Source organism: Oncorhynchus keta, chromosome 2 (assembly GCF_023373465.1).
Source record: "Oncorhynchus keta strain PuntledgeMale-10-30-2019 chromosome 2, Oket_V2, whole genome shotgun sequence".
NCBI lineage: Eukaryota > Metazoa > Chordata > Actinopteri > Salmoniformes > Salmonidae > Oncorhynchus > Oncorhynchus keta.
In genome coordinates this window covers 59,540,928-59,567,113 of record NC_068422.1, presented here as the reverse complement: position 1 = coordinate 59,567,113, position 26,186 = coordinate 59,540,928, and the positions used below count along the sequence as shown (strand labels likewise).

The 26,186-nt window shown below is 41.8% G+C and overlaps 1 protein-coding gene across 3 annotated transcripts in view; it reads left to right on the top strand.

Moving 5' to 3' along the window:
* Nucleotides 1-26,186, top strand: part of LOC118357566 (leucine zipper protein 2) — a 164,931-nt gene that overhangs the window by 106,473 nt on the left and 32,272 nt on the right. For all 3 annotated transcript variants that reach the window (XM_035734827.2, XM_035734813.2, XM_035734821.2), the window contains exons 5-7: nt 370-432; nt 10,058-10,120; nt 15,677-15,739. In XM_035734827.2, the coding sequence (XP_035590720.1) occupies nt 370-432; nt 10,058-10,120; nt 15,677-15,739 (189 nt within the window). The remainder of the gene's footprint in view (nt 1-369; nt 433-10,057; nt 10,121-15,676; nt 15,740-26,186) is intronic.

Genomic DNA, 26,186 nt, shown 5'->3' with positions numbered 1-26,186 from the left:
AATCATAGTCTAAACAAGCAGTGAATCATAATGTTTTACTTCGTTTTATATGTGTTTTGGTGAATCTTGAGGAGCTAACTAAAATAGCAGTAAAACGTGTAATATAACCACACCGAGGCACTTGGAGCATTAGCAGGATGTCTGATTTAAAGGCAGAGAATCATTTGAAGTTGTTTGACCTTGGGATGTATAGATCTGTTTTGAAGATAGTGCAACAACATACTGTATGATGAAATCCAGTGCAGGCAGGTGGCATGGTTGGTGACAGTTACTACCTTCATGATAGCTTAACGTAAATGTCATCATTTAAATGTAAGAAACAGTCTGTAAAAACAAATATGTCTTTACTTTGATTTATTTCACCTGCAGATCAAGTTCCTCAAGATGGAGATGGAGAAAAAGACCAAAATAATCAAGGACCTGCAACAGGAGGTACTTTTGTTCTCCTCACCTACCGCCAATGACTGACTCATTCCTAATTCATGATCCCATTCCTAATTCATGATCACCATGACCTGTAAATGTTATGTTACTGTTATAAGAGTAATGCCTCAGTAATCGTATCATACAATATCTATGGTCATCGACATCACGTGAACTAGTTTTGATATCCTTTTTTCTAAATCAATATGATGCTGTCATTTTGGATTGCAGAGGTCACAGATAGCCATAGGCAACTAAGGGCCTTATACTGTCAGTGTTGAATTATGTAATTGGTGGAGAGGCCTATTATGAGCACTAATACCACTGGATGCGCTGAATTTGTCAGAGCCTCGGGGCTTTGAGCTGGGCTGGTGTCGTGGGACCTTCTAATTGGCTAACCTGGGGTCAGTGGGTAGTTACTGGCTGCGGCGTGGCTGGCGCAAAATCCTATAGCTTAAGGGCAAATGCCCCAGAGCAGAGGAGAAGAAAGTAATCAATCATAAATGGAGTCACGACGGTTTGGAAGATTTTCTACCACAGCTGCATAGTAGCCCTGGACCAGAAGCTACCACAATATTCATAATTTTGGAGGTGATGCCGGGTCCGGTTGTCAAAATCGGAGATACTTGGGAGGCCTCAGCCTGTTTGTCGGATTCCTATGCCTCGGTGGGTTCGACAGGTTCCCCTGCCTCAGCTGGCTCGACGGGTTTACACACCTCAGCGGGATCGATAAGCTCCCTTGCCTCAGCTGGCTCGACAGGCTGCCATACCTCAGCTGGTTCAATAGGCTCCCATGCCTCAGCTGGCTCGATAGGCTCCTGTGCCTCGACCAAGGGAACCGGGGAGGTCTCTGCCGGCTCATCAGGCTCTCACGCCTCAGCCGGTTCGCCAAGTTTCTGCACCTCAGCGGAGGCGACCGGTCCGCTCCTGATCCCCAGGGTCGTCCCTTTGGTTGGCGTCCTGCGGCTGGAGCCGAATGCGCCGGGGAGGGGGTGCTGTCACGTATGCTCTCTCTCCGGCACTCTAGGTTGTCATGCCTCCGCGCATCAGCCGGATCTACAGGTTCCCGTGCCTTGGCAGAGGGGACCGGTCTGCTCCTGATCTCCGTGATCGTCATCTTGGTCAGCGTCCTGCGGCAGGGGCCGCGCGTCGTGGAGGGGGTACTGTCACGTGCGCTCCCTCTCCGGACTCTAGGTCACCAGGAGGTCATCTGGCTGCTCTTTATGGCGCACACCTGTCACCAACATTATTAAACGTATTCACTCCCTGAACTTGCTTCCCGACTCTCAGCGCACTCTTTACAGTAATGTTGTACAACAGATTAGTCTAAATGACTTGTAAATGAGGCAATGAAAGGATACAGTCCTTTGTATGCCACAGTCAATGATTTTACAGTTCATATAAGGAAATCAGTCAATTGAAAAAAAATAATTTGGCCCAATCTATGGATTTCACATGAATGGGTGGGCTTGGGAGAGCATAGGCCCACCCACTTGGGGGACAGGCCCACCCACTGGGGAGCCAGGCCTAGCCAGCCAGAATGAGTTTTTCCCCACAAAAGGGCTTTATTACAGACAGAAATACTCATCAGCTGTCTGGATGGCTGGTCTCAGACGATCCTGAAGGTGAAGAAGCCAGATGTGGAGGTCCTGGGCTGGCGTGGTTACAATGTGGTCTGCAGATGTGAGGCCGGTTGGTCAAAAACTACATTGGAGGTGATTTATGGTAGATACATTAAAAATGTAATTATCTGGCAACAGCTCTGGTGGATATTCCTGCAGTCAGCATGCCAATTGCACACTCCCTGAAAACTTGAGACATCTGTGGCATTGTGTTGTGTGCCAAAACTGCACATTTTAGAGTGGCCTTTTATTGTCCCCAGAACAAGGTGCACCTGTGTAATGATCATCCTGTTTAATCAGCTTCTTGATATGCCACACCTGTCAGGTGGATGGATTATCTTGACAAATGAGATATGCTCACTAACAGGGATGTAAACAAATGTATGCACAAAATTTGAGATAAATACACTTTTTGTGCGCATGGAAAATTTATGGGATATTTTATTTCAGCTCATGAAACATGGGACCAACACTTTACATGTTGCGTTTATATTTTTGTTCAGTATAAATCCTCAATCGCGTCTTTAAAAATACTTGCAAGGCACAGAATCACACCAATCACTATGCCAACAAAGGCTTCCAATAGCATGACCTATGTAGGAGGGAGTCGAATTGTACTTAAATCAAGCTCAAAATAAACATGGGTCTTTGGGAGAGTTACAATTGAAAATGTTTTACACAGTTCATTGAAGTTGTGTTTGGGCAGAACCTCTGAGATTTCTGCTGGCAGTCAGAAGCACTGGAAATGGGCTCTGTGAACACTTTAGAAGTACATTATGTAGAGCCAGCGCTTCCCTATCAGTTGGTAGCTGTGGTGTTGACATTTGAAGTATTGGCTTTTTCCTCTGCCAGATCTATCTCTCCAGATTTGAGTGTCATTGTAGCTTGATACAGAGGGGTCATCAGTAGTGGATAGTGGCGTCTGATAACTACTTTGACGGCTATACCTTTGACATTTCAAATCTTGGCTATATCCTACACTGTGTGTCATGAAAAATATCTCAACATCTTTGGGTGTCTTTTTTCACTAGATACAGAGGGTTCATCTGTTGTGCATTCCTACTGTGTAAGTCAGAGTGGTATCCTAATTTCGTCATATCCCATCACACAACATATGTCATTTGTCCACTCTTATTGTTTTTACTACACTCTGCAATGCCATTGAGGCTAGATGGAAGTCATTTTCTTAGATTTCAGACACATTGTAATCTCGTTGTGACAAACCATCGGCATTGACTTTCTAAAGGCTTAAATAAATGGATCTCTAAAATAACCGTATAATAACAGAAGTTCCTGTCTTAAGCCTGGGGAAATTGCTGACATGTTTTTAAATCAATTACAGTACAGAACAGAGATATATCCTTCCTGTCCTGTTATAATTAATGATCAATGTCATCTGCATATATACAGTTGAAGTCGGAAGTTTACATACACTTAGATTGGAGTCATCAAAACTAGTTTTTCAACCACTCCACACATTTCCCGTTAACAAACTATAGTTTTGGCAAGTTGGTAAGGACATCTACTTTGTGCATGACACAAGTAATTTTCCCACATTTTTTTACAGAATCACATTTCCAGTTGGTAAGGAGTTTACATACACTAAGTTGACTGTGCCTTTAAACAGCAAGGAAAATTCCAGAAAATTATGTCATGGCTTTACAAGCTTCTGATTGGCTAATTGACATCATTTGAGTCAGGTGTACCTGTAGATGTATTTCAAGGCCTACCTTCAAACTCGGTGCCTCTTTGCTTGACATCATGGAAAAATCAAAAGAAATCAGCCAAGACCTCAGAAACAAAATTGTAGACCTCCACAAGTCTGGTTCATCCTTGGGAGCAATATACAAATGCCTGAAGGTACCACGGTCATCTGTACAAACAATAGTATGCAATTATAAACACCATGGGACCACGCAGCCGTCATACCGCTCAGGAAGGAGACGCGTTCTGTCTCCTAGAGATGAACATACTTTGGTGCAAAAAGTGTAAATCAATCCCAGAACAACAGCAAAGGACCTTGTGAAGATGCTGGAGCAAACAGGTGCAAAAGTATCTATATCCACAGTAAAACGAGACCTAACCTGAAAGGCCGCTCAGCAAGGAAGAAGCTACTGCTCCAAAACCACCATAAAAAAGCCAGACTACAGTTTGCGACTGCACATGGGAGACAAAGATTGTACTTTTTGGAGCAATGTCCTCTGGTCTGATGAAACAAAAACTGTTTGGCCATAATGACCCGCATTATGTTCGGAGGAAAAAGGGGGACGCTTGCAAGCCAAAGAACACCATCCCAACCGTGAAGCACGGGGATGGCAGCATCATGTTTTGGGGGTGCTTTGCTGAACTTCACAAAATAGATGGCATCATGAGGTAGGAAAATTATGTGGATATATTGAAGCAACATCTCAAGACATCAGTCAGGAAGTTAAAGCTTGGTCGCAAATGGGTCTTCCAAATGGACAATGACCCTAAGCATACTTCCAAAGTTGTGGCAAAATGGCTTAAGGACATCAAAGTCAAGGTATTGGAGTGGCCATCACAAAGCCCTGGCCTCAATCTTATAGAACATTTGTAGGCAGAACTGAAAAAGAATGTGCGAGCAAGGAGGCCTACAAACCTGACTCAGTTACACCAGCTCTGTCAGGAGGAATGGGCCAAAATTCACCCAACTTGTTGTGGGTGTAATGGTTTTCTTGAGTCGAAGGAGAGGCGGACCAAAACGCAGCTTGGTTATTATTCATGGTTCTTTAATAAAGAAACTATACATGAATAGACTAACAAAACAAGAAATGTCAAAACCCAAAACAGCCCTATCTGGTGCAAACACAGAGACAGGAACAATCACCCACAAAACCCAACACCAAACAGGCTACCTAAATATGGTTCCCAATCAGAGACAATGACTAACACCTGCCTCTGATTGAGAACCATATCAGGCCAAACACAGAAACAGACAAACTAGACACACAACATAGAATGCCCACTCAGATCACACCCTGACCAAACAAAACATAGAAACATACAAAGCAAACTATGGTCAGGGTGTGAGGAGCTCTGGTGCCTCTGGACTGAGGGGCGGGAGCTCTGGCAGCGCCGAACAGGCGGGAGACTCCGGCTGCGCTAGAGAGGAGGTAGGCTCTAGCAGCGCCGGAGAGGCGGGAGACTCCGGCAGCGCTGGAGAGGAGGAAGGCTCCGGCAGCGCTGGACAGGCAGGAGCACCTGTAAGGATGAGACGGAGAGACAGCCTGGTGCGGAGGGCTGCCACCGGAGGGCTGGTGCATGGAGGTGGTACCGGATAGACCAGACCGTGCAGGCGCACTGGAGCTCTTGAGCACCGAGCCTGCCCAACCTTACCCGGTTGAATGGTCCCGGTCACCCTGCTAGTGCGGCGAGGTGGAATAGCCCGCACTGGGCTATGCAGGCTATGCAGGCGAACCCGGGGACACCGTGCGCAAGGCGGTGCCATGTAAGCCGGCCCAAGGAGACGCACTGGAAACCAGATGCGTAGAGCCGGCTTCATGGCACTTGGCTCGATGCCCACTCTAGCCCGGCCGATACGCGGAGCTGGAATGTACCGCACCGGGCTATGCACCCGCACTGGGGACACCGTGCGCTCCAAAGCATAACACGGTGCCTGCCCGGTCTCTCTAGCCCTCCGGTAAGCACAGGAAGTTGGCTCAGGTCTCCTACCTGGCTTCGCCATACTTCCTGTGTGCCCCCCTCCAAGAAATTTTTGGGGCTGCGTCTCTGGCTTCCTTGCCAGCCGTGTTCCCTCATATCGCCGGCTCCTCTCTCCGGCTGCCTCTGCTCTCCTAGCTGCCTCCACCTGTTCCCATGGAAGGTGATCCTTTCGCGCCAGGATCTCCTCCCATGTGTAGCAACCCTTGCCATCAATACATCGTCCCATGTCCATTCCTCTTTGCGCCGCTGTTGCTGTTGCCCGTTAAACAATTTAAAGAAAATGCTACCAAATACTAATTGAGTGTATGTAAACTTCTGATCCACTGGGAATGTGATGAAAGAAACTAAAGCTCAAATAAATCATTCTCTCTACTATTATTCTGACATTTCACATTCTTAAAATAAAAGGGTGATCCTAACTGACCAAAGACAGGGTTTTACTAGGATTAAATATCAGGAATTGTGAAAAACTTGAGTTTAAATGTGTTTGGCTAAGGTATATGTATTCTTCTGACTTCAACTTTAACTGGGTTGTGTCTACTATTTTTATTCCCATATTATCGCCAGTACCTTATTGAATTAGCAAGGAGCTTGAGATCAATATGCAAACAGGAGAGTAGATAGTGGGCCACCCTGGCTTGAGCATCTGTCCCTATTACCATATTAATGAGTAATATGGGGCCTTGCAGATGCTGATTCATCTTGAGCCTTGTTTTTTTTTCAATATCAGGGACACTTTGTAGGCAGGGCCCATGTTGATACCGTAGCTAGAAAGGTCTGGCATTGAAGGCCATCAGCTTTTCCTCTAATTAAAGATTTTTTTGGTGGCAAACTATGTATCGCCATATACATTTCAATTGGTAATATAGTAATAGTAATTGGTACGCTGTAACTATACTGTATTTACATATTTTTTTTGCACACAAGGAGGTGGTTTCCCAGATGCAGATTAAGCATGCACTAAAAAGCATCAATATATTCTCCAATAAATGTGTGTTTTGGGCTTAGTCTGTGTCCGGGAAACCACCCCTTAGTGTAAAGTGCGACCATTTTGTATTTCTCTCCGAGAATTTGATTTGTTAAGCGATCTGTTAAGAGTATAAGACAGGACACTCAGATTTTTTTTACATGTATTTTATTTAACCTTTATTTAACTAGGCAAGTCAGTTAAGAACAAATTCTTATTTACAATGACGTCTGAGTTTCTACTTGATCCGGTGCTCTGATGAGCTCTTTGTAAAGACCTTGACTCCGCCAATTCCCTTAAAAGGTTTGACGCTTTCCTCTCCAATTAGAATCAGACCTCAGCTAAGCTACATGTTTTTCCTTTTTGAATAAAATATTAGCCTGTAGAGGTCTTGTTCTTGACCTTATTCTTGTTCTTCTTTTTTAAACTTCGACTCGAGTTTGGATCGATTGTTCACGGCAACGGAATTAAAATATGGTGTCCGTGAGTGTGATGCGGTCATTTGCATTTGCAGAAAACTCTTTGTTGCAGTCATTTACAAACCATGCTCCTTTCACATCAGCCCTTCCAAGGATCCGTTTCAATCGATCATGTCACCAGAAAATCTGTATGGCTGCAATTCGCTGTAATCTCATCTTCTATAATTGACTTTTAGGGCTGAGGATGTGCATTTTAGGATTAAGGCTAGAGAATGATTGAGTGATCGACACAGACCACGCCTCCGCTTTGATATGACAGTCGCTAAGAGTGGAGCTTCTGTAGGAGACAGCTGATCCATAAGCTGCTCAAACTCTTTGCAGCGAGTGTGAAGGAGATCACTCTGACAGGCGGAAACAGTGTATGAAGAGTCCTGAGGGGTAAATGGAAGTTTAGTATGGTCTGCCAGATGCTTTTATTGGTGACCGTTTAGATGAGGGTGACACGTGTCTCGTCCAATCATCCTCTAGCGAGCATCTGCACCTGCAACTTTAACAAGTTCGAGAGAGATACCTTGAGGCATTTCCGCAGCATTATTTTGCTGATTAGCCTGGATTCCCTGACCTTCAAACTTTGTTGTTGTAGCGAATTATAATATTTAAGTCCAAATGTCAAATCTCATCACAGAATTTGTCATATTGTGTTTGAAACCTTAAAGGGATACTTTGGCATTTTGGCAATGAAGCCCTTTATCTACTTCCAGAGAGTCAGAACTCATGGATACCATTTTCAAGTCTCTGCATCCAGTATGAAGGAAGTTAGAGGTAGTTTTCCATGCCAATGCTAACTAGCGTTAGTGCAATCGACTAGCATGCTAGCATTTACCATAGACTTCCAGTCATTGCACTAATGCTATTTAGCAATTGAGCTAACGCTAGTGAGCAACTTCCTTCAAACTGTACACAGAGACATAAAAGTGTTATCAGCAAGTTCATCTTACTCTGTGGAAGTAGATAAAGGGCCTCCTTGCCAAAATCCTGAAGTATCCCTTTAATATACTGAAGAGGAAGAAAATAAGGTGGTCCTCTATCTACCCCTCCATTCACAAAATTGTCAGAATAATTTGAACTTATTAATGTTATGTCTTAGTTGTGCTTTACAATAGTCATGCTGCATTGCTTGCTTGATGACCAATACATAAGCACACTGAACAGCTTAAAAGGTCAAACAAAAATATGTATTAATTTTATTAATACAGCGAGGGAAAAAAAGGATACATACAAATAAAATGATATTGTTCGCGTAAGTGCGAACAATAAATATAGAGGAAAGTATGATCATAATCAGTAATGTCTCGCACACTTTTTTTATCATAAAGTTCATGCATGATTCCCAATATGGCAACACTTGGTTCATAATATATTATGACATTTGCGGTTCACTGGATCTCATTTAGCATAATACTCCATGACATATGAGCTCTACTGGATCAAAATTTCACTGTGGGTCTGTTCTCAGGCAGGCACACGTCACCTTGTATGACAGCTGCCATTTCTCCCAGCCACAGTACCCTTTCTTTAGAGAGGAGAGGAGGCGTAAGTGTCTGGACTGGAATCCCGGCCAATTCTAGCTCATTAAATCACATAGCGCTGTCATTCCACCTCATTAATTCAGTGTGTGTGTGTGTGTTTCATAGAGAGAAAGAGAAAAGCGGGAGAGAGAGTAAAATAAATGAAAAAGTGATACAGTGGCTTGCGAAAGTATTCACCCCTCTTGGCATTTTTCCTGTTTTGTTGCCTTAGAACCTGGAATGAAAATGTATTTTGGGGGGGGTTGTATCATTTGATTTACACAACATGCCTACTACTTTGAAGATACAAAACATGTTTTATTGTGAAACAAACAAGAACATAAAAAAACTTGAGCATGCATAACTATTCACCCCACAAAGTCAATACTTTGTAGAGCTACCTTTTGCAGCAGTTACAGCTGCAAGTCTCTTGGAGGTATGTCTCTATAAGCTTGGCACATCTAGCCACTGGGATTTTTGCCCATTCTTCAAGACAAAACTGCTCCAGCTCCTTCAATTTGGATAGGTTCCGCTGGTGTACAGCAATCTTTATGATACCACAGATTCTCAATTGGATTGAAGTCTGGGCTTCGACTCGGCCATTCCAAGACATTTAAATGTTTCCCCTTAAATCACTCGAGTGTTGCTTTAGCAGTATGGTCATTGTCCTGCTGGAAGGTGAACCTCTGTCCCAATCTCAAATTTCTGGAAGACTGAAAAAGGTTTCCAGCAAGAATTCCCTGTATTTAGAGCCATCCATAATTTCTTCAATTCTGACCAGTTTCCCAAAACCAAAATTGGAACCAACATGTTTCATAATTCTATGACCAACATATGTAGCAATTCTAAGGAAGAGGGCTACTCCCTGGTACAGAAAACTTGTTCTTTGTAAGGCCACCTCTTACCTCTTACTGCATGCCAGTCAGTCAGCACCACTGCTCTGAGTTGTGTCCCTACACATGTTGTTCTGATGAATCTGTGTGAGTGAAGGAACAATGTTGTACAATAGTGCACCTGTATATGTCTCTCTCATGCTATCAGTCATTTCCATTGCTTCATGTTCATGAGTGATTAGTCAATGTTGAGTCGTGTTACTCTCGTACTGCATGTGTTAAACAGAGAGTGGTTGAAGAATAGGCTCTGGATTAGCTAATTAGATCATTGATGAATGCATTTGCTGTTGTAAATGTGTTCTGTAGTCAATACTTAGGCCTGATGAATCGAAACTGGCTTGTATGAGCGTCTAATGTAATTACATTTGTCGCTGCGGATGAAACAGAAAAGCAGTGCAAGCCATTACTAAATGTTATCAATGATTTTCTCTCATCAACCCTTAACTAATACCACCTTTTTATTTTTTTATTTTTTTTGCAGAACAAGAGCTTGAAAAATAAACTGCTATCTGGCAACAAACTGTGTGATGTCCATGCAGAAGAGGTAAGCCCTTTCAATCACACCGATGAACAGGTTTTAAAAAATACAAAAATTAAAAAGGTCACAATTCAGTTGGATTGAATTGGGGCCCAAGTCTTCATTGATTAGACTGTCCCTCACTTTACATGCATTTACTCTGATCATGCATATATTATTTAAAAATATATATATTTTGGCATTGCAGCCTTCATAAGAGTGCTTGTCATGAAGGCTGGCAAAAATCTTTAGCTTTTAATAATGAATAATCACTTTTTGTTTAACTTTAATAGTGTCCCAAGTGGCTGAATCTCTCCTGCACACAAGCCCCTTAGAACAGCCTACCCAGCAAAAACAACCAGCGGTGCCTTGGATAACTTTGTACAGTTCACTTTTCAGCAATTGAAAAAGCAGTGTGATATTTTGGAATTGCTTTGATTGGTCCTCCAGTCATGAAACTTTCACAGCACATGGAGGGGAATGATTACGTTCAGTCTATGTAAAAAGGATTAAAAAATAGGCAAATATGGACATACAAGGTTTTTCGAGGATGCTGACGATAAGCAACACAATATGTTGTGTGCAATTAGGCTTTTCCCTGTGTGTATTTTTGTCTATTCAAAAAGTCAATGTTTTTTCAAGTCCCAGCAGCTTCTCCAGTCATTTGAGGGAGGTGTGACATATATACTTCTTTCCTCAGTAACATACTCACTGAAGAGAAACCAAAACCCTTCAAAGCTTGACCGGTACACTTCCTATCATCTTGATCCTGCTGTCAATGGACACTTTCAATGGCCAAACAGCTGATCGTACACTACATGACCAAAAGTATGTGGACACCTGCTTGGCGAACATCTCATTCCAAAATTATGGGCATTAATATGGAGTTGGTCCCCTTTTGCTGCTATAACAGCCTCCACTCTTCTGGGAAGGCTTTCGACTGGATGTTGGAACATTGCCGTGGGGACTTGCTTCCATTCAGCCACAAAAGCATTAGTGAGGTCAGGCACGGCGCACCAATTCATCCCAAAGGTGTTCGATGAAGTTGAGGCCAGGGCTCTGTGCAGGCCAGTCAAGTTCTTCCACATTGATCTCGACAAACCATTTCTGTATGGACTTCGCTTTGTGCACGGGGGGCATTGTCATGCTGAAACAGGAAAGGGACTTCCCCAAACTGTTGCCACAAAGTTGGAAGCACAGAATCGTCTTGAATGTTATTGAATGCTGTAGAGTTAAGATTTCCCTTCACATGTGGCAGGGCTTGCAAACTATTACTGCCTAGAAAGGGAAAATCAGCTGAGCATTGCCCAGTGACGCAAGCCTACTAGACAGGCTAAATTACTTTTATGCTCGCTTCAAGGCAAGCAACACTGAAGCATGCATGAGAGCACCAGCTCTTCCGGACGACTGTGTGATCACGCTCCCCGTAACCAATGTGAGCAAGACCTTTAAACAGGTCAACATTCACAAGGCCGCGGGCCAGATGGATTACCAGGACATGAACTCAGAGCATGCACTTCGACATGTTACAAAATGGATTAACAACATTGGTTGTTAATAACAATCACTCAAGTCTAAGACCAATGAAAAGTTAACTGTCCTTGGGTTACCATTTCAACTCACTTTTGACATTCAGTGCCCAGTTTATTCTAGTTGAAACAAACTTGAAGAGCTTAAACAAACTGACAAAACATGAAACGCTAAGGGACAGATCGAAATGTACTAGGGTGGGGGTGGGGGGACTGGTCCAACTCAAGGCGTCATAAGAAGAAATTGCAGCCCTCTACCCAAAGTAAAAAATATTTTCACACTACCCTCCCCTTGTACTGTCAAATAAATGTAAATTCCTCCCCACTCGTAGAATGAACTCAAAATAATGTTTATGATAACAAATAACAGTAACTGCAACCCTGTGTTTATAGACATGGATATCAACTTTGCCACATCAGCATGATTTTGTGGCACATTCGATGCCGCGGAGGGCTACTGGCCAGAAGGTTGATATTTCGACCACCACAGACGAGCTCACTCTCCCTGCCTGTTTCATTACACTACGATCAGATCCGGCTGCAGACAATGATCAGCAAGGGGGAAATCAGATTTTCAAGATTTTGATTTTGATAATTATATAAAATATAGGCAACGAATTTTCCATCAACAGGTTTCTGTACTAATGTACCACACAACCAACAAACAAAGCATACTGACTTTGGGCACTTCAATATCATTGTTTGCATTTTCAACACCACAATAAATGTCAATCTCGACAAACAGAAAATACATCCCTACCTTGTAGGCTTACCCAGTATTTTGGACATTTTGGTGTTTTGTAACAGATGTCTCTTTGCATTCGTCAATTTTCCGCTGTATAGTTTGGATTGATTGAGGGATTGATTTTAATTGTCATTTAAAAAAAATACACATACAGTCTTAGGTCAGTTAGGTTCACCACTTTATTTTAAGAATGTGAAATGTCACATAATAATAGAGATAATTATTTATTTCAGCTTTTATTTATTTCATCACATTCCAAGCGGGTCAGACGTTTACATACACTCAATTAGTATTTGGTAGCATTGCCTTTAAATTGGTTAACTTGGGTCAAACATTTCGGATAGCCTTCCACAACTTTCCCACAATAAGCTAGTTGAACTTTGGCCCATTCCTCTTGACAGAGCAGGTGTAACTGAGTCAGGGTTGTAGGCCTCCTTGCTCGCACACGCTTTTTCAGTTCTACCCACAAAATTTCTATAGGATTGAGGTCAGGGTTTTGTGATGGCCACTCCAATACCTTGACTTTGTTGTCCTAACGTCATTTTTCCAGAACTTTGGAAGTATGCTTGGGGTCATTGTCCATTTGGAAGACCCATTTGCGACCAAGCTTTAACTTCCTGACTGATGTCTTGAGATGTTGCGTCAATATATCCACATCATTTTCTTACCTCAGGATGCCATCTATTTTGTGAAGTGCACCAGTTCCTCCTGCTGCAAAGCACCCCCACAACATGATGCTGCCACCCCCGTGCTTCACGGTTGGGATGGTGTTCTTCGGCTTGCAAGCCCCCCCTTTTTTCCTCCAAACAAAACGATGGTCATTATGGCCAAACAGTTCTATTTTTGTTTCATCAGACCAGAGGACATTTCACCAAAAAGTGCGATCTTTGTCCCCATGTGCAGTCGCAAACCGTAGTTTGGCTTTTTTATGGCGGTTTTGGAGCAGTGGCTTCTTCCTTGCTGAGCGGCCTTTCAGGTTGTTTCGATATAGGACTCATTTTACTGTGGATATAGATATAGTCATTTGCTGTTGTTCTGGGATTGATTTGCACTTTTTGCACCAAAGTACGTTCATCTCTAAGGAGACAGAACGCATCTCCTTACTGAGTGGTATGACGGCTGCGTGGTCCCATGGTGTTTATACTTGCGTACTATCGTTTGTACAGATGAATGTGGTACCATCAGGTGTTTGGAAATTGCTCCCAAGGATGAACCAGACTTATGGAGGTCTACAATCTTTTTTTTTTATTTTCCCATGATGTCAAGCAAAGAGGCACTGAGTTTGAAGGTAGGCCTTGAAATACATCCACAGGTTCACCTCCAATTGACTCAAATGATGTCAATTAGCCTATCAGAAGCTTGTAAAGCCATGACATAATTTTCTGGATTTTTCCTTGCTGTTTAAAGGCACAGTCAACTTAGTGTATGTAAACTTCTGACCAACTGGAATTGTGATACAGTGAGTTATAAGTGAAATAATCTGTCTGTAAACAATTGTAGGAAAAATGACTTATGTCATGCGCAAAGTAGATGTCCTAACCTTTGTGTAGTGGTTAAAAAACGAGTTTGAATGATTCCAACCTAAGTGTATTTAAACTTCTAACTGTATACTCAAAGATAGTTTAAGTGACCGGGATTGCACAATACAGTCAGGGACTTATTGTGGTCCCTATTCTATACATAAATACATATACAATTACGTAGATAGACACATTATAGAGATAGAGATGAAGAAAATGCTCAACCTCCAGATGAGTATGAGGGGAGAGTACAATTCATACAAGCTTGTTTGGCTGGTAGCTTAGATGTTTGGGGCTGCTGGTGAACCATGAAGTGCAGGCATAATCAAAGTGACACTGGACTTGCACACTTATCAGAGTCTTTAGGGTGTCTATAGCTACGATTCCATCCAATTGGCGACAGAATTTCATGTGAGTATTCTAAAATCTTAATGAAAACAACATGCCTTTTCAGAATTTCCTTTAGGAAAATTTGGCGCCGGACAACATGAGAGGGAATATTGACATTTTCCGGACATTTGAGAAATGTAATGGACATCCATATGCATTCAGATCCAACCTGGCGCAGCCAGCAGCATCACTAAACACGGGATGTTGGCTAAATTAGTCATATTTACGTGTCCTATAAAAACAGCCAAAATTACAAAATTACTATGTAGCAAAACTTTATTGCCTATATTTTGGGAGGGGTTTTAGGCTACTTTCCTAAAACAATAGTTGTCCACCTCACTGTTCAGTTCTCAAAGATTTTAGCACTAAATGTATGAGGGCATTGCATGCAAAGGCCAATAGGCTTAGGTGTTCACTATATGATATTCATATCATAGGCCTGCAGTAGTTTAAGCTGAATAATAGCCACACCATACCAAACCTTCACAAACGTATCTAATCTTTATTAGGGTAATATCAAAGGTAAGTCAAGCCATTGTTTATAGGGAAAATATGAGCAGAAGAGTAAAAGTAAACCAGGGGGAAAACATGCATTACCCTTCCCTGTGTCCCTGTGCCCCCAAAGCAAAAATAAATGTTTCACTATTTTGGACCACACCCCCCCCCAGTAAAATTTGATCTGTCCCTTACCTCATTTCACTCTCACCTTTTTATGTAGTCTTTTAAAACATGTGCTTTTTATGTATTATTTTAAAATAGAGCTTTCTGCCCTTTCACGCTATCCACCTTTTGTTTAAAGAAGTTACTTTCCCGGAGGACGAAAACACCTGTTCAACTCTTATTAGTGCAAAGGCCCCAAGAGGACTGACTGTAATCTCCAGCACCAGGGAACCAACCCCCATGTGCGTCCATGAGCTTACCGATGTGTAACAATAGTAGTGTAATGTCAAGGATAGCTGGGCACCGTGTGTGTTTGTGCACACGTGTGCTGCAGTTAAAGTCGGAGGCCAGGGAAAGCCATGTATTTTGCAGACTGTCTGAGCTCTGTGTGTGCCTGTATGTGTGAGTGTGTGTCGCCATCCAGATGAGAAGGGAGGGGTGCTACCAGGGAACTGCATGTGTGGTAGAGGTTGTGTGGAGTGGGAGTGGGAATAGGGCTTTAGACAGTGGGCAAGTAGCCAGTGCATGACTGAATAATTGTGTGGGCTTTGCAGTTCACTGAATGGGAGATTTTACATGTTCTTGCTCTCTGTAGGTCCCTCCTTTGAGCCGGAGCTTTGTCCAAGTAACACGCACAAAGGTGTGCTCCGCTGGATCCGGAGAAATCCTTCTACGTGATCTAAAACCAATTTCACTATTTGAATAAGCTAACACTTATTTTCTTATCTTCTACTTGCAGTCCAAAAAAATCCAGGCTCAACTGAAAGAGCTGCGGTACGGGAAAAAGGATTTAATTTTCAAGGTAAGCGCAAAGTGAAAGGGGCTGCTTTATTATGGTACCAGACCAGGAGTAAACAGGTGCTCCAGTCCACCCTGAAAAGAAGATCCTATCTGGGTCCACTTGGCTTAATTGAGTCTGCGATTAGTAAGTTCCCAATGGAAGGGATGGCCAGTACACAGAGGACTCACAGGCTTTTGCACAATTGCATTCCCCTCTTATACTGTAGTCAGTGCAACGTGCATTATTCTGTTACCACGCTGGAAGGTTTCCTTTGGTTTCATGATGTGTACAGCTTTGGACAGATAAGTTGCAGGTTCCAGATCTGTTTGTGCTGTCTTGTCAACTCCTATTGTCATTGACATGCCACACATTATTTACACTGTTGTCACATCCCCGAAGTGAATAAGCCCCTTTCCAAAAATAAATCTAATTTGTCATGTGTTGCATCCGTTTCCAACAACCAAAAAGTACATTATCCGATGTCAAACCTTTTCTGAGATATTGTCCGATCTATGCTGCATTGCCAAATTCCTTGGCAAGTAGTATACATAAATCAGTATAAGGTGTTAAATATATAAATGAATCCTTATGCAATCCACGAAGACCTATTGAGATAAAGGAGACCTGGACAAGACTACAAGCTCTGGTATCATAAACCATCTACAATAAAATGTAACCCCCAGCAGTGAAAAGAATCCACAGGTCTATCACATAAAGTAAACTATACGCTTACACACAACTACACATTATAATCCCATTCTAATTGGAAGAATTGACCTTTTTAAGTGTATTTTTTTTGTATCTAAGAATTCATGTAATAATCATTGGCATTTACGGGGACATAGGCTGACCTTTCGGTTTTTGTTTGGAGGGCTGGGTCGAGAAATGTCAGTTGACATTTCTGCCACAGTGCCTCCTATTACCATTTCATAAATGCGAGATTTGATCCCTCAGACCTGTCATTTTTTAAGCTCTGTCAGATAGAATAATGACAGTGGCTAGAAAAGGGCTCAATCCTCCCCGCTGAGTTTAATGCTTCCAATAGCAAATTGTTTGAATATATTGTCCAGTTGGTCCTCTCGACTGTTCAATTTCAATCTCAAGGATGCATAGACTTTTTGTGGGGGATTGTGTCACAGGTTGGAAATCGTTGTCCCCAAATCTCTCAGGGATGCTCATCCAGAACAACCGTATCTTTCAAAATCTTCAACCTAAAAAGTATTATGGCCTTTAGAAAATTAAACACAGGCGATATAGTAGACAACAGTGGCTACTTTTGATTTCATTCCAGTCTTCAGTTCTTGTTTAGTCATGTGTAAGACCTGACCAAAGGCATTCACTTCAACAGAAAGTAAGAGGCAGACACTTCACTGACTTCAATGTTTTTGCAGCTTTGCAGTGGTGATGCTGAGGTCAGCTATAGGTTTAATCAATAAATGTAGTTATTGATGACTTTGCCAATAAGCCACTGGGCGTGACTGTTATAGAACTGCAGTGATTTTTGCAGTGAACATAAGGGCTGGGCATCGTTATGTACAAATACAAAAATACTTTATTGCTAGTGCTTCACATGATTCATACATGATAGCATTTTACTGTAACTGATGAGAAGACACCATTCCAATTGTGTGGCTCATTTTCATGTTTTGCTTCCTAGAAAAACACATTTTCTGTGAACCTTCCCAGAACATCATTGAAGATTTTAATTAAGTTCTAGTGAGGGTTTTTATCTAACATTAGGATGATAAGGTCTCAAAACCATTAATTAGGTTTCCAGGTAATGTGTTAACACAATGTACCAGTAATGTTTTCCCAGCAAACCAAAATTGGTTCAGTGAAAGTTCTCAGAGCATTCATTAGGTCGCGGCAAATGTCCATTCTTGGTGATGATTATAGCATGTTTGTATAAAACATTTGCCTGATGTTGCAAGAACGCTGTAAGACATTCAATGTGCTCTTTAAATGTTCCCAGAATGTTTCATTAGGTTGTTGGAACAGTCTGGTGAGAACATTGTGGGGACGTCTCGAAAGATAGATTCACCTGGTGTTACAAGAGCATTTCCAGGACACATTTCATCTGCTCTTTAACACTAGAACTGCTAAAGCAGTCATTTTGACTGCTCTTGAATTTAAAACATGTATTAATATTTCATTACATGCCCTCTGTTCTTGATATTTCCTAAATAAGTATATATAACACACTGTCAGTGTTAGAAGCTTAGTAATCACAAACAGAACTGGAGTTATAACCAGTTTTAGGAGGTCATGTTATTTTTTGAATTCTTTTCCCCCATTGCTCCTTCCCCTTCCGACAGTTGAAAGTGCAGTGCCCAGCTGATAATCACCCCGATACTTGCCTCGAAACTGAACCTAAACCAAAACTAATTTCACACATACACTGAGTATACCAAATATTAAGAACTCTTTTAATGACATAGACTGACCAAGTGAAAGCTAGGATCCCTTATTGATGTCACTCTTTTAAATCCACGTCAATCAGTGTAGATGAAGGAGAGGAGACAAGTTGAAGACGGATTTTTAAGTCTTGAGATATTGAAACATTGATTGTGTATGTGTACCAGAGAGTGAATGGGAAAGACGAAAGATTTAAGTGCCTTTGAACGGGGTATGGTAGTAGGTGCCAGGCGAACCGGTTACACGGTTTCCCGTGTGTATCAAGAATGCTCCACCACCCAAATGAGGGGGGGGTGTATGTACCCTATATCAGTCCACAGAATCCAAACAGTCTTATCAGTCTACTCGCTAGGCTACAGTGAGAGTGTGCATAATTGTACATGTTGAAGGACTTTCAATAAATGGGAAAAGATCCACATCGGGAATCAGGTGAGCGACTGTTGGAGAATGTGGTGATGAAGCTTGTGGAACCTTACATTGTCACCATGGACAATTTCTTGGAAATTTCACCTTGGCAATTTATTGGAAATTTCACCTTGGACAATTTCTTGGAAATTTCACCTTGGACAATTTCTTGGAAATTTCACCTTGGACAATTTCTTGGAAATTTCACCTTGGACAATTTCTTGGAAATTTCACCTTGGACAATTTCTTGGAAATTTCACCATGGACAATTTCTTGGAAATTTCACCTTGGACAATTTCTTGGAAATTTCACCATGGACAATTTCTTGGAAATTTCACCTTGGACAATTTCTTGGAAATTTCACCTTGGACAATTTCTTGGAAATTTCACCTTGGACAATTTCTTGGAAATTTCACCTTGGACAATTTCTTGGAAATTTCACCATGGACAATTTCTTGGTGCCGTCATTGGCCGGCATCATGAACAAAGTGAGTTGGGAGCTCCCTCCCTCTGCGCAAAATAAGGCACCTGCACAGCGGTTGTGCAACAGTGCTGAAGAATGACAAGATGATGGAGACAATAAAGAGAGAACTGGATACTATTACGCACTACAACCAAACTAAGGTACTGTATGTCAAAGTGTGTCAAGCAAGTGAAAGGTGTGAATATTTGTGTCAACTATAACAGCTAAATGAAATCCAACATTGCATGAAGATGCACACAATGTGAACACAATCTGACAATAACTGACTATTTTATGAGCTAACAATAATGGGCATATCGACACATATTGCTTTTGTGATGATTTTCACTATTTATCAAGGCTACTTGTCATTTACAATGATGTTTAGGCTACTGATGTTTTCATCATTTGGTGATTAGGGTATATATTTTATTTGGTCATTATAGAAAGAAGCTGTTACTGTGTTCCAACACAGTGCCTTCTGAAAGTATTCATACCCCTTGACTTACCGGTATTCCACATTTTGTTGTATTACAGCCTGAATTCAACATTGATTAAATATAGACCCCCCCCTTCCCATCTACACACATTACCCCATAATGACAAAGTCTGAACATGTTTTTGGACAGGATCTTATTTACATAAGTATTCACACCCTCTTGCTGTGACACTCCAAATTGAGCTCAGGTGCATCCAATTTCCTTTGATCATCCTTGAGATGTCACTACAACTTGATAGGAGTCCACTCGTGGCCAAATCAATTGTTTAGACATGATTTAGAAAGAAACACACCTGTCTATAGGATCCCACAGTTGACAGAGCATGTCAGAGCAGAAACTATACCACGAAGTCCAAGGAACTGTCTGTAGATCTTCGAGATATAATTGTGATGAGGCATATATCTGGGGAACGGTATAAAACAATTTCTATAATGTTGAAAGTTTCCAAGAGCACGGTGGTCTCCAACATTGGGAAATGGAAAAAATATGGAAGTACCAAGACTCTGACTAGAGCTGGCCATCCAACCAAACTGAGGTGACCAAGAACCCAATCACCACTCTGATAGAGTTCTTTGGCTGAGATGGAGAACCTGCCACAAGGACAACAGTCTCTACAGCACTTCACCAATCTTTGCCTTATGGGAGAGTGGCCAGACATAAGCCACTCCTGAGAAAAAGGCACATGACAGCACGCCTGGAGTTTTCATGTGAAAGACTGAGAGCATAAGGCAAACGATTGTATGGTCTGATGAGACAAACATTGAGGTCTTTGGCCTAAATGCAAAGCGCTATGTCTGGAGAAAACCAGGCACAGCTCATCACCTGTCTAACACCATCCCTACCGTGAAACATGGGGATGGCTAGGGCTGTTGGTGTCACCGTATTACTGCCACACCGGCAGTCATGAGTCATGACCGCAGTAAAATTCCACATGACCGTTGACAACGGTAATCTCCTCATATGCACTATGGACATGCGTTGGTAGTGCCCAACTCACTGACAACCATCGTGTCGCTAATGGCCTGGTACTCCGGGCTTTATTGTCCCTCTAACCACTCTGACATCAATGCAAATGCAATAGAACATCACATCAAACACTTATAGTCAAAACTCTATGTGCTTTTAAAACTCACTTCACTTTGATTGATGAATTTAAAGAAAGAAGTTCAATAACAGGTTGAAACTGAGTGAAAAACAAGGTCGTTTGGGATGTTGTTAAAAAGCCTAACACATCGAAATGGACAGCGCTTTCGAAGGGGATGATTAATTCAAAACCCTCGTGCATATTAGAGCTTATGCATAGCATAGGCCTATATATGAGTCCAAGCCCGATGATGGTGCCTTTATACAATTACATAGCATACTTATATTATGCATGGCAGAACATTTAAAAAAACGGATTTAATATGTCTTTGGTACAGAATTGGTCTAGCCTTTACTCCAAAATTAAACAAATTCTAGTAATGACCGTTGAGTGTGGACTGTATTATTAGGCATACTTATGGACTCGTTACCTTATGCTATGCTTCAAACATGAGTCTGGGAAAGAAGGTATAGGTCTAGGCAATTCTGTTGGTTCATTGATTGTGCAGCTTGTGCGGCTTACAGAGTTAGCCTACAATTATAGTGAATTTGTATTTGATTTTGAATAGCCTAGTAATAGTGCATTTTTTATATTTTCATAGTTAATAGACTGACATGACATTTAGCTACAGAATATCCCACCACCGTGCATTTCCATCTCCTCCCCTCCCTCCTTCATTCCTTTCCAGAGAGAGGGGCTGTCAACAGTTAAATAAAATATGTTTAGTTGTGAAAACATGTTACTATTGATGTTCCCAAGCAGATTTAACTTGGTTTCCCAAATTAAGCACTGGATAGCTGCAGGAACAGGGTTCGAGAGCCCATGGCTTATGAATGGCTGCATTGCTCCTCAAACAGCGGTTGATGTGTGGAGTGAAATAACCTGAGTAGCCCCTCCGCCTGAATGAAAAACGAACTGACGGGAAAGTGGTCTCCATTCGCTATTCGGGTGCATATGACTGACATGTATTTTTTTTTTCCTGCTCCTGTTCCTGACAATTTGATAATAGGCCATTCTAAATCGAAACAAATTTGACATCTTAGTAAAGACAAGATTACATTGAGAATAGTCTAATGGGTGAAAAACATGATTACTTGATGAGAGAACAGCATGTGCAGTCGGAGGCAAGGAACAGAGCGTAAGTTGTTTTTTTTGGTGACTTTCTCAAATCATCAAAAGCCTTTAGTCGCATCACGCAGCCCATATTTGTTTGGATTTCTACCACATTCTAAGGCTTGTATCATTCACAATTAGCATGGTCAAATAACTCTAAATCTAGCATATAGGACCTGTTTCAAATGATCACTTTTATGCTCCAACATAGCCACTTCACATGCACACGCGCTCCAGGATGGGAAAAATATCCTTTCTATTTTATGCTTCATACTATCAAATCATCTAATATAAAACAATGACATGGGATTTATAAGAATATCTTGTCTGCTAAATGAACAAGCCTTCCAGCATACGGCATGACACATAGCCAGATTACATACAGTAGGCCAACTCATATTCTGTGCTTCTGAAATACATTGTCTTCATACAGTATCATCAATGTTTCTTTAGACCTGCCTAAAATAAATAATGGGTTTATTGTGATGGTGTATGTTACATTTACTTATTATATATATTTTTTTAAATGTACATGTTGCAAAGGCACGCATCACTGGCTTGAGTATCCTGAAGATGCCAGGTTTTTTCCCCCCTGCCTGGATATCTCTGGATATACTGTAGAAGATTTTCCCTTTTGTGACTTCTTTTATAGACACAATTCGATATATATGGGTCACTTTGCCCGTATAGTGTTCAGAGCACTCTCGAATGATGACAGCTATTGTAATGGTTCTACTCTCCACCGTATGTACCCCACACCCTTATTGTATATTCCCCACGGAAACAAACTGTGAGCCTTGGGTGGCCTTTCTTTAGTGGTCAATTCTTTCAAAGAGGCAAATTCAACACTCAATAGTCTTTAACTCCCTGCACTCATATTATTCTCCAATAAAAAAACATATATTGACACTTTCAAATTGCATCTGTATAGCCCGCATAAAAGGAAACAAAGCCTTCATTGCATACAGTATACAGCTGAGATGTTTACAGCATGAAAATAACCCCACATGTTATTGACGAGCAATGTTTGATAATCTTTTCTGTCCAATTGCCTCGAAAAGGACCGCTTTGAATCCTTTGTAAGCACTTCAGTATCCACCATCTTCTTCAGAGTAATTTAGTGTAGGGAGCAATGACTACCTCTCTTTTCAAACGTCATTTGATATGAGGAAATGATATACCAGCCTTTATGCCTGTGATACTTTTGTCAGGATTTGGCCAGGGTTGTTCCGGTTTTTGGTCACTAGATGCCCCCATTGTGCCTTTTGACCTTTTGTTTTCCCTTGATCCCCATTATTATTTGCACCTGTGCCTCGTTTCCCCTGATTGTATTTAAACCCTTTGTTTTCCTCAGTCCTTTGCTCTGTGTTTGTATGTTAGCACCCAGCCCTAGTACTCTGTGAACTCTTGTTGATCCCGGTGGTCTCTCTTGTGGAATTCTGTTTTTTTGTTCTTCTTTGTTTGTTTTTGAGTATTTTTTTTGGCTTTTTGTGCTATACCTTCCACCTTGTGGATTTACCTTTTTGTCTTGGAGGATTACCTTTGTTCTTGTGGAATTCCTTTTGAGGTTGTGGAGTTACATGTTTTCCTGAAGAACTTCACTTTTTACTTCATTAAATACACCGTCTCAAGTACTGCTGTGTCTGCCTCATCTTCTGGGTTCTGCCAACTATTCGTGGCTCAGTTGGTTAAGTGACTGTTTCTTACTCCGGAGACCTGGGTTCGTAACCGGGTCCTGACAACTTTGGAACAGTCTTTGAACTTTGGAACAATATTTGTAAAAGATAGGAATGGTCCATGGGGATCTAAAGAATAATCCTGTCATATTGTTTATTTTCAAACCAAATCACATTTTATTTGTCACATGCGTCGAATACAACAGGTATAAGAGTGAAATGTTTACTTACAAGCCTTTAACCAACAATGCAGTTCTAAGAAAAGTAAAAAATATAAAATAAAAGTAGCAAATAATTAAACGGCGGCAGTAAAATAACAATACCGGGGGCACCGGTTAGTCGGGGTAATTGAGGTAATATGTAGGTACAGTAGTGTTAAAGTGACTGTGCATAGGTAAATAAACAGAGAGTTAAACAGAGAGTAGCAGCAGTGTAAAAGAGGGATCTGGGTAGCCCTTTGATTAGCTGTTCAGGAGTCTTATGGCTTGGGGGTAGAAGCTGTTAAACTTCTTGGTGACAGGGGGCAGTATTTTCACGTCCGGATGAAATGCATGCCCAAATTCAACTGCCTGCTACTCATCGCCAGAAGATTAGATTTGGATAGAAAACACTCTGAATCATGCCTGTGAGTATATAACAACTTATTTAACAGCCCTGAGGACAAACGATTCAGATTTTTTTTTTGAGGTCACTCTCTTTTCAACGATTTTCATTGGGAATACAGATTTCTAAGGGACCTTCTTGCAGTTCCCATCGCTTCCACTGGATGTCAACAGTCTTTAGAAATTGTTTGAGGTTTTTCCTTTGTGTAATGAAGAAGTACGGCCATCTTGAACGAGGGTCACTTGAAGTGTACTGTTAGATAGAGGCTCGTGACCAGAAAGCTAGCTACAGTTGGTTTTCCTCCTGTATTGAACACAGATCATCCAGTCTTCAATTTTATTGATTATTTACGTTAAAACATACCTAAAGTTAAACTAGTTTGAAATGTTTTGGCAAAGTTTACAGGTAACCTTTGAGATAACCTTTGAGATATTTTGTAGTCAAGTTGGAACCTGTGTTTTTCTGGATCAAACGCGCCAAATAAATTGACATTTTGGATATATATCAACGGAATTAATCAAACAAAAGGACCATTTGTGATGTTTATGGGACATATTGGAGTGCCAAACTAAGAAGCTCGTCAAAGGTAAGGCATGAATTATATTTTTATTTCTGCGTTTTGTATCGCGCCTGGAGGGTTGAAATATGCTTCTCTCTCTTTGTTTACTATAGTGCTTGCTATCCTCAGATAATAGCATTGTTTGCTTTTGCCGAAAAGCCTTTTGTAAATCTGACATGTTGGCTGGATTCACAAAAGGTGTAGCTTTAATTTGCTATCTTGCATGTGTGATTTCATGAAAGTTCGATTTTTATAGTAATTTATTTGAATTTGGCGCTCTGCATTTTCACTGGATTTTGGCCACTACCGTCCCGCATATCCCAGAGGTTAAGAAGCCTTTTGGACCTAGACTTGGTGCTCCGGTGCCGTGTGGTAGAAGAGAGAACTGTCTATGACTAGTGTGGCTGGAGTCTTTGACCATTTTTAGGGCCTTCCTCTGATATAGAGGTCATGGATGGCAGGAAGCTTGGCCCCAGTGATGTAATGGGCCGTATGCACTACCCTCTGTAGTGCCTTGTGGTCGGAGGCCGAGCAGTTGCCATACCAGGCAGTGATGAAACCAGTCAATATGCTCTCGATGGTGCAGCTGTAGAACCTTTTGAGGATCTGAGGACCCATGCCAAATCTTTTCAGTCTCCTGAGCGGAAAAATACTTTGTCATGCCCTCTTCACGACTGCCTTGGTGTGCTTGGACCATGAGAGTTTGTTGGTGATGTGGACACCAAGGAACTTGAAGCTCTCAACCTGCTCCACTACAGCCCTGTCGATGAGAATGGGGACGTGCTCAATCCTCCTTTTCCTGTAGTCCACAATCATCTCCTTTGTCTTGAGGAAGAGGTTGTTGTACTGGCACCACATGGCCAGATCTCTGACCTCCTCCCTATAGGCTATCTCATCATTGATCAGGTCTAACACTGTTGTGTTATCGGCAAACTTGATAATGGTGTTGGAGTCGTGCCTGGGAATGCAGTCATAAGTGAACAGGGAGTACAGGAAGAGACTGAGCACACACCCCTAAGGGACCCCCGTGTTGAGGATCAGAGAGGCGGATGTGTTGTTACCTACCCTTACCACCTGGGGGTGGCCCGTCAGGAAGTCCAGGATCCAGTTGCAGAGGGAGTTGTTTAGTCTCATGTTCCTTGGCACTATGGTGTTGAAAGCTGAACTGTAATCAATTAATAGTATTCTCACATAGGTATTCCTTTTGTCCAGGTGGGAAAAGGCAGTGTTGAGCGCAATACAGATTGGATCATCTGTGGATCTGTTGGGGCGGTATCAAATTGAAGATGGTCTAGGGTTTCTGAGATAATGGTGTTAGTGTGAGCCTTGACCAGCCTTTCAAAGCTCTTCATGGCTACAGACGTGAGCGCTACGAGGTTACCTTAGTGTTCTTGGGCACAGGGACTATGGTGTTCTGCTTGATTCCTTGGTTTCAGTGTAAACAGTTCGTTCTGAATCACAGTTCTGTCCATGACTGTGCTCTGCAAGAAATCCACGCAATAACAAAACAAAACTTCTGCAATGCCTCATTCGAAAGGCTGACTTGTTGCATTGCTACATCTCAGTGATGCCTTCAATAGCACAACAGTTCATGTCCTTGCTCGCTCACTGAAACCTGGAGACAACTTGACAACAGTACAACCACAGAGA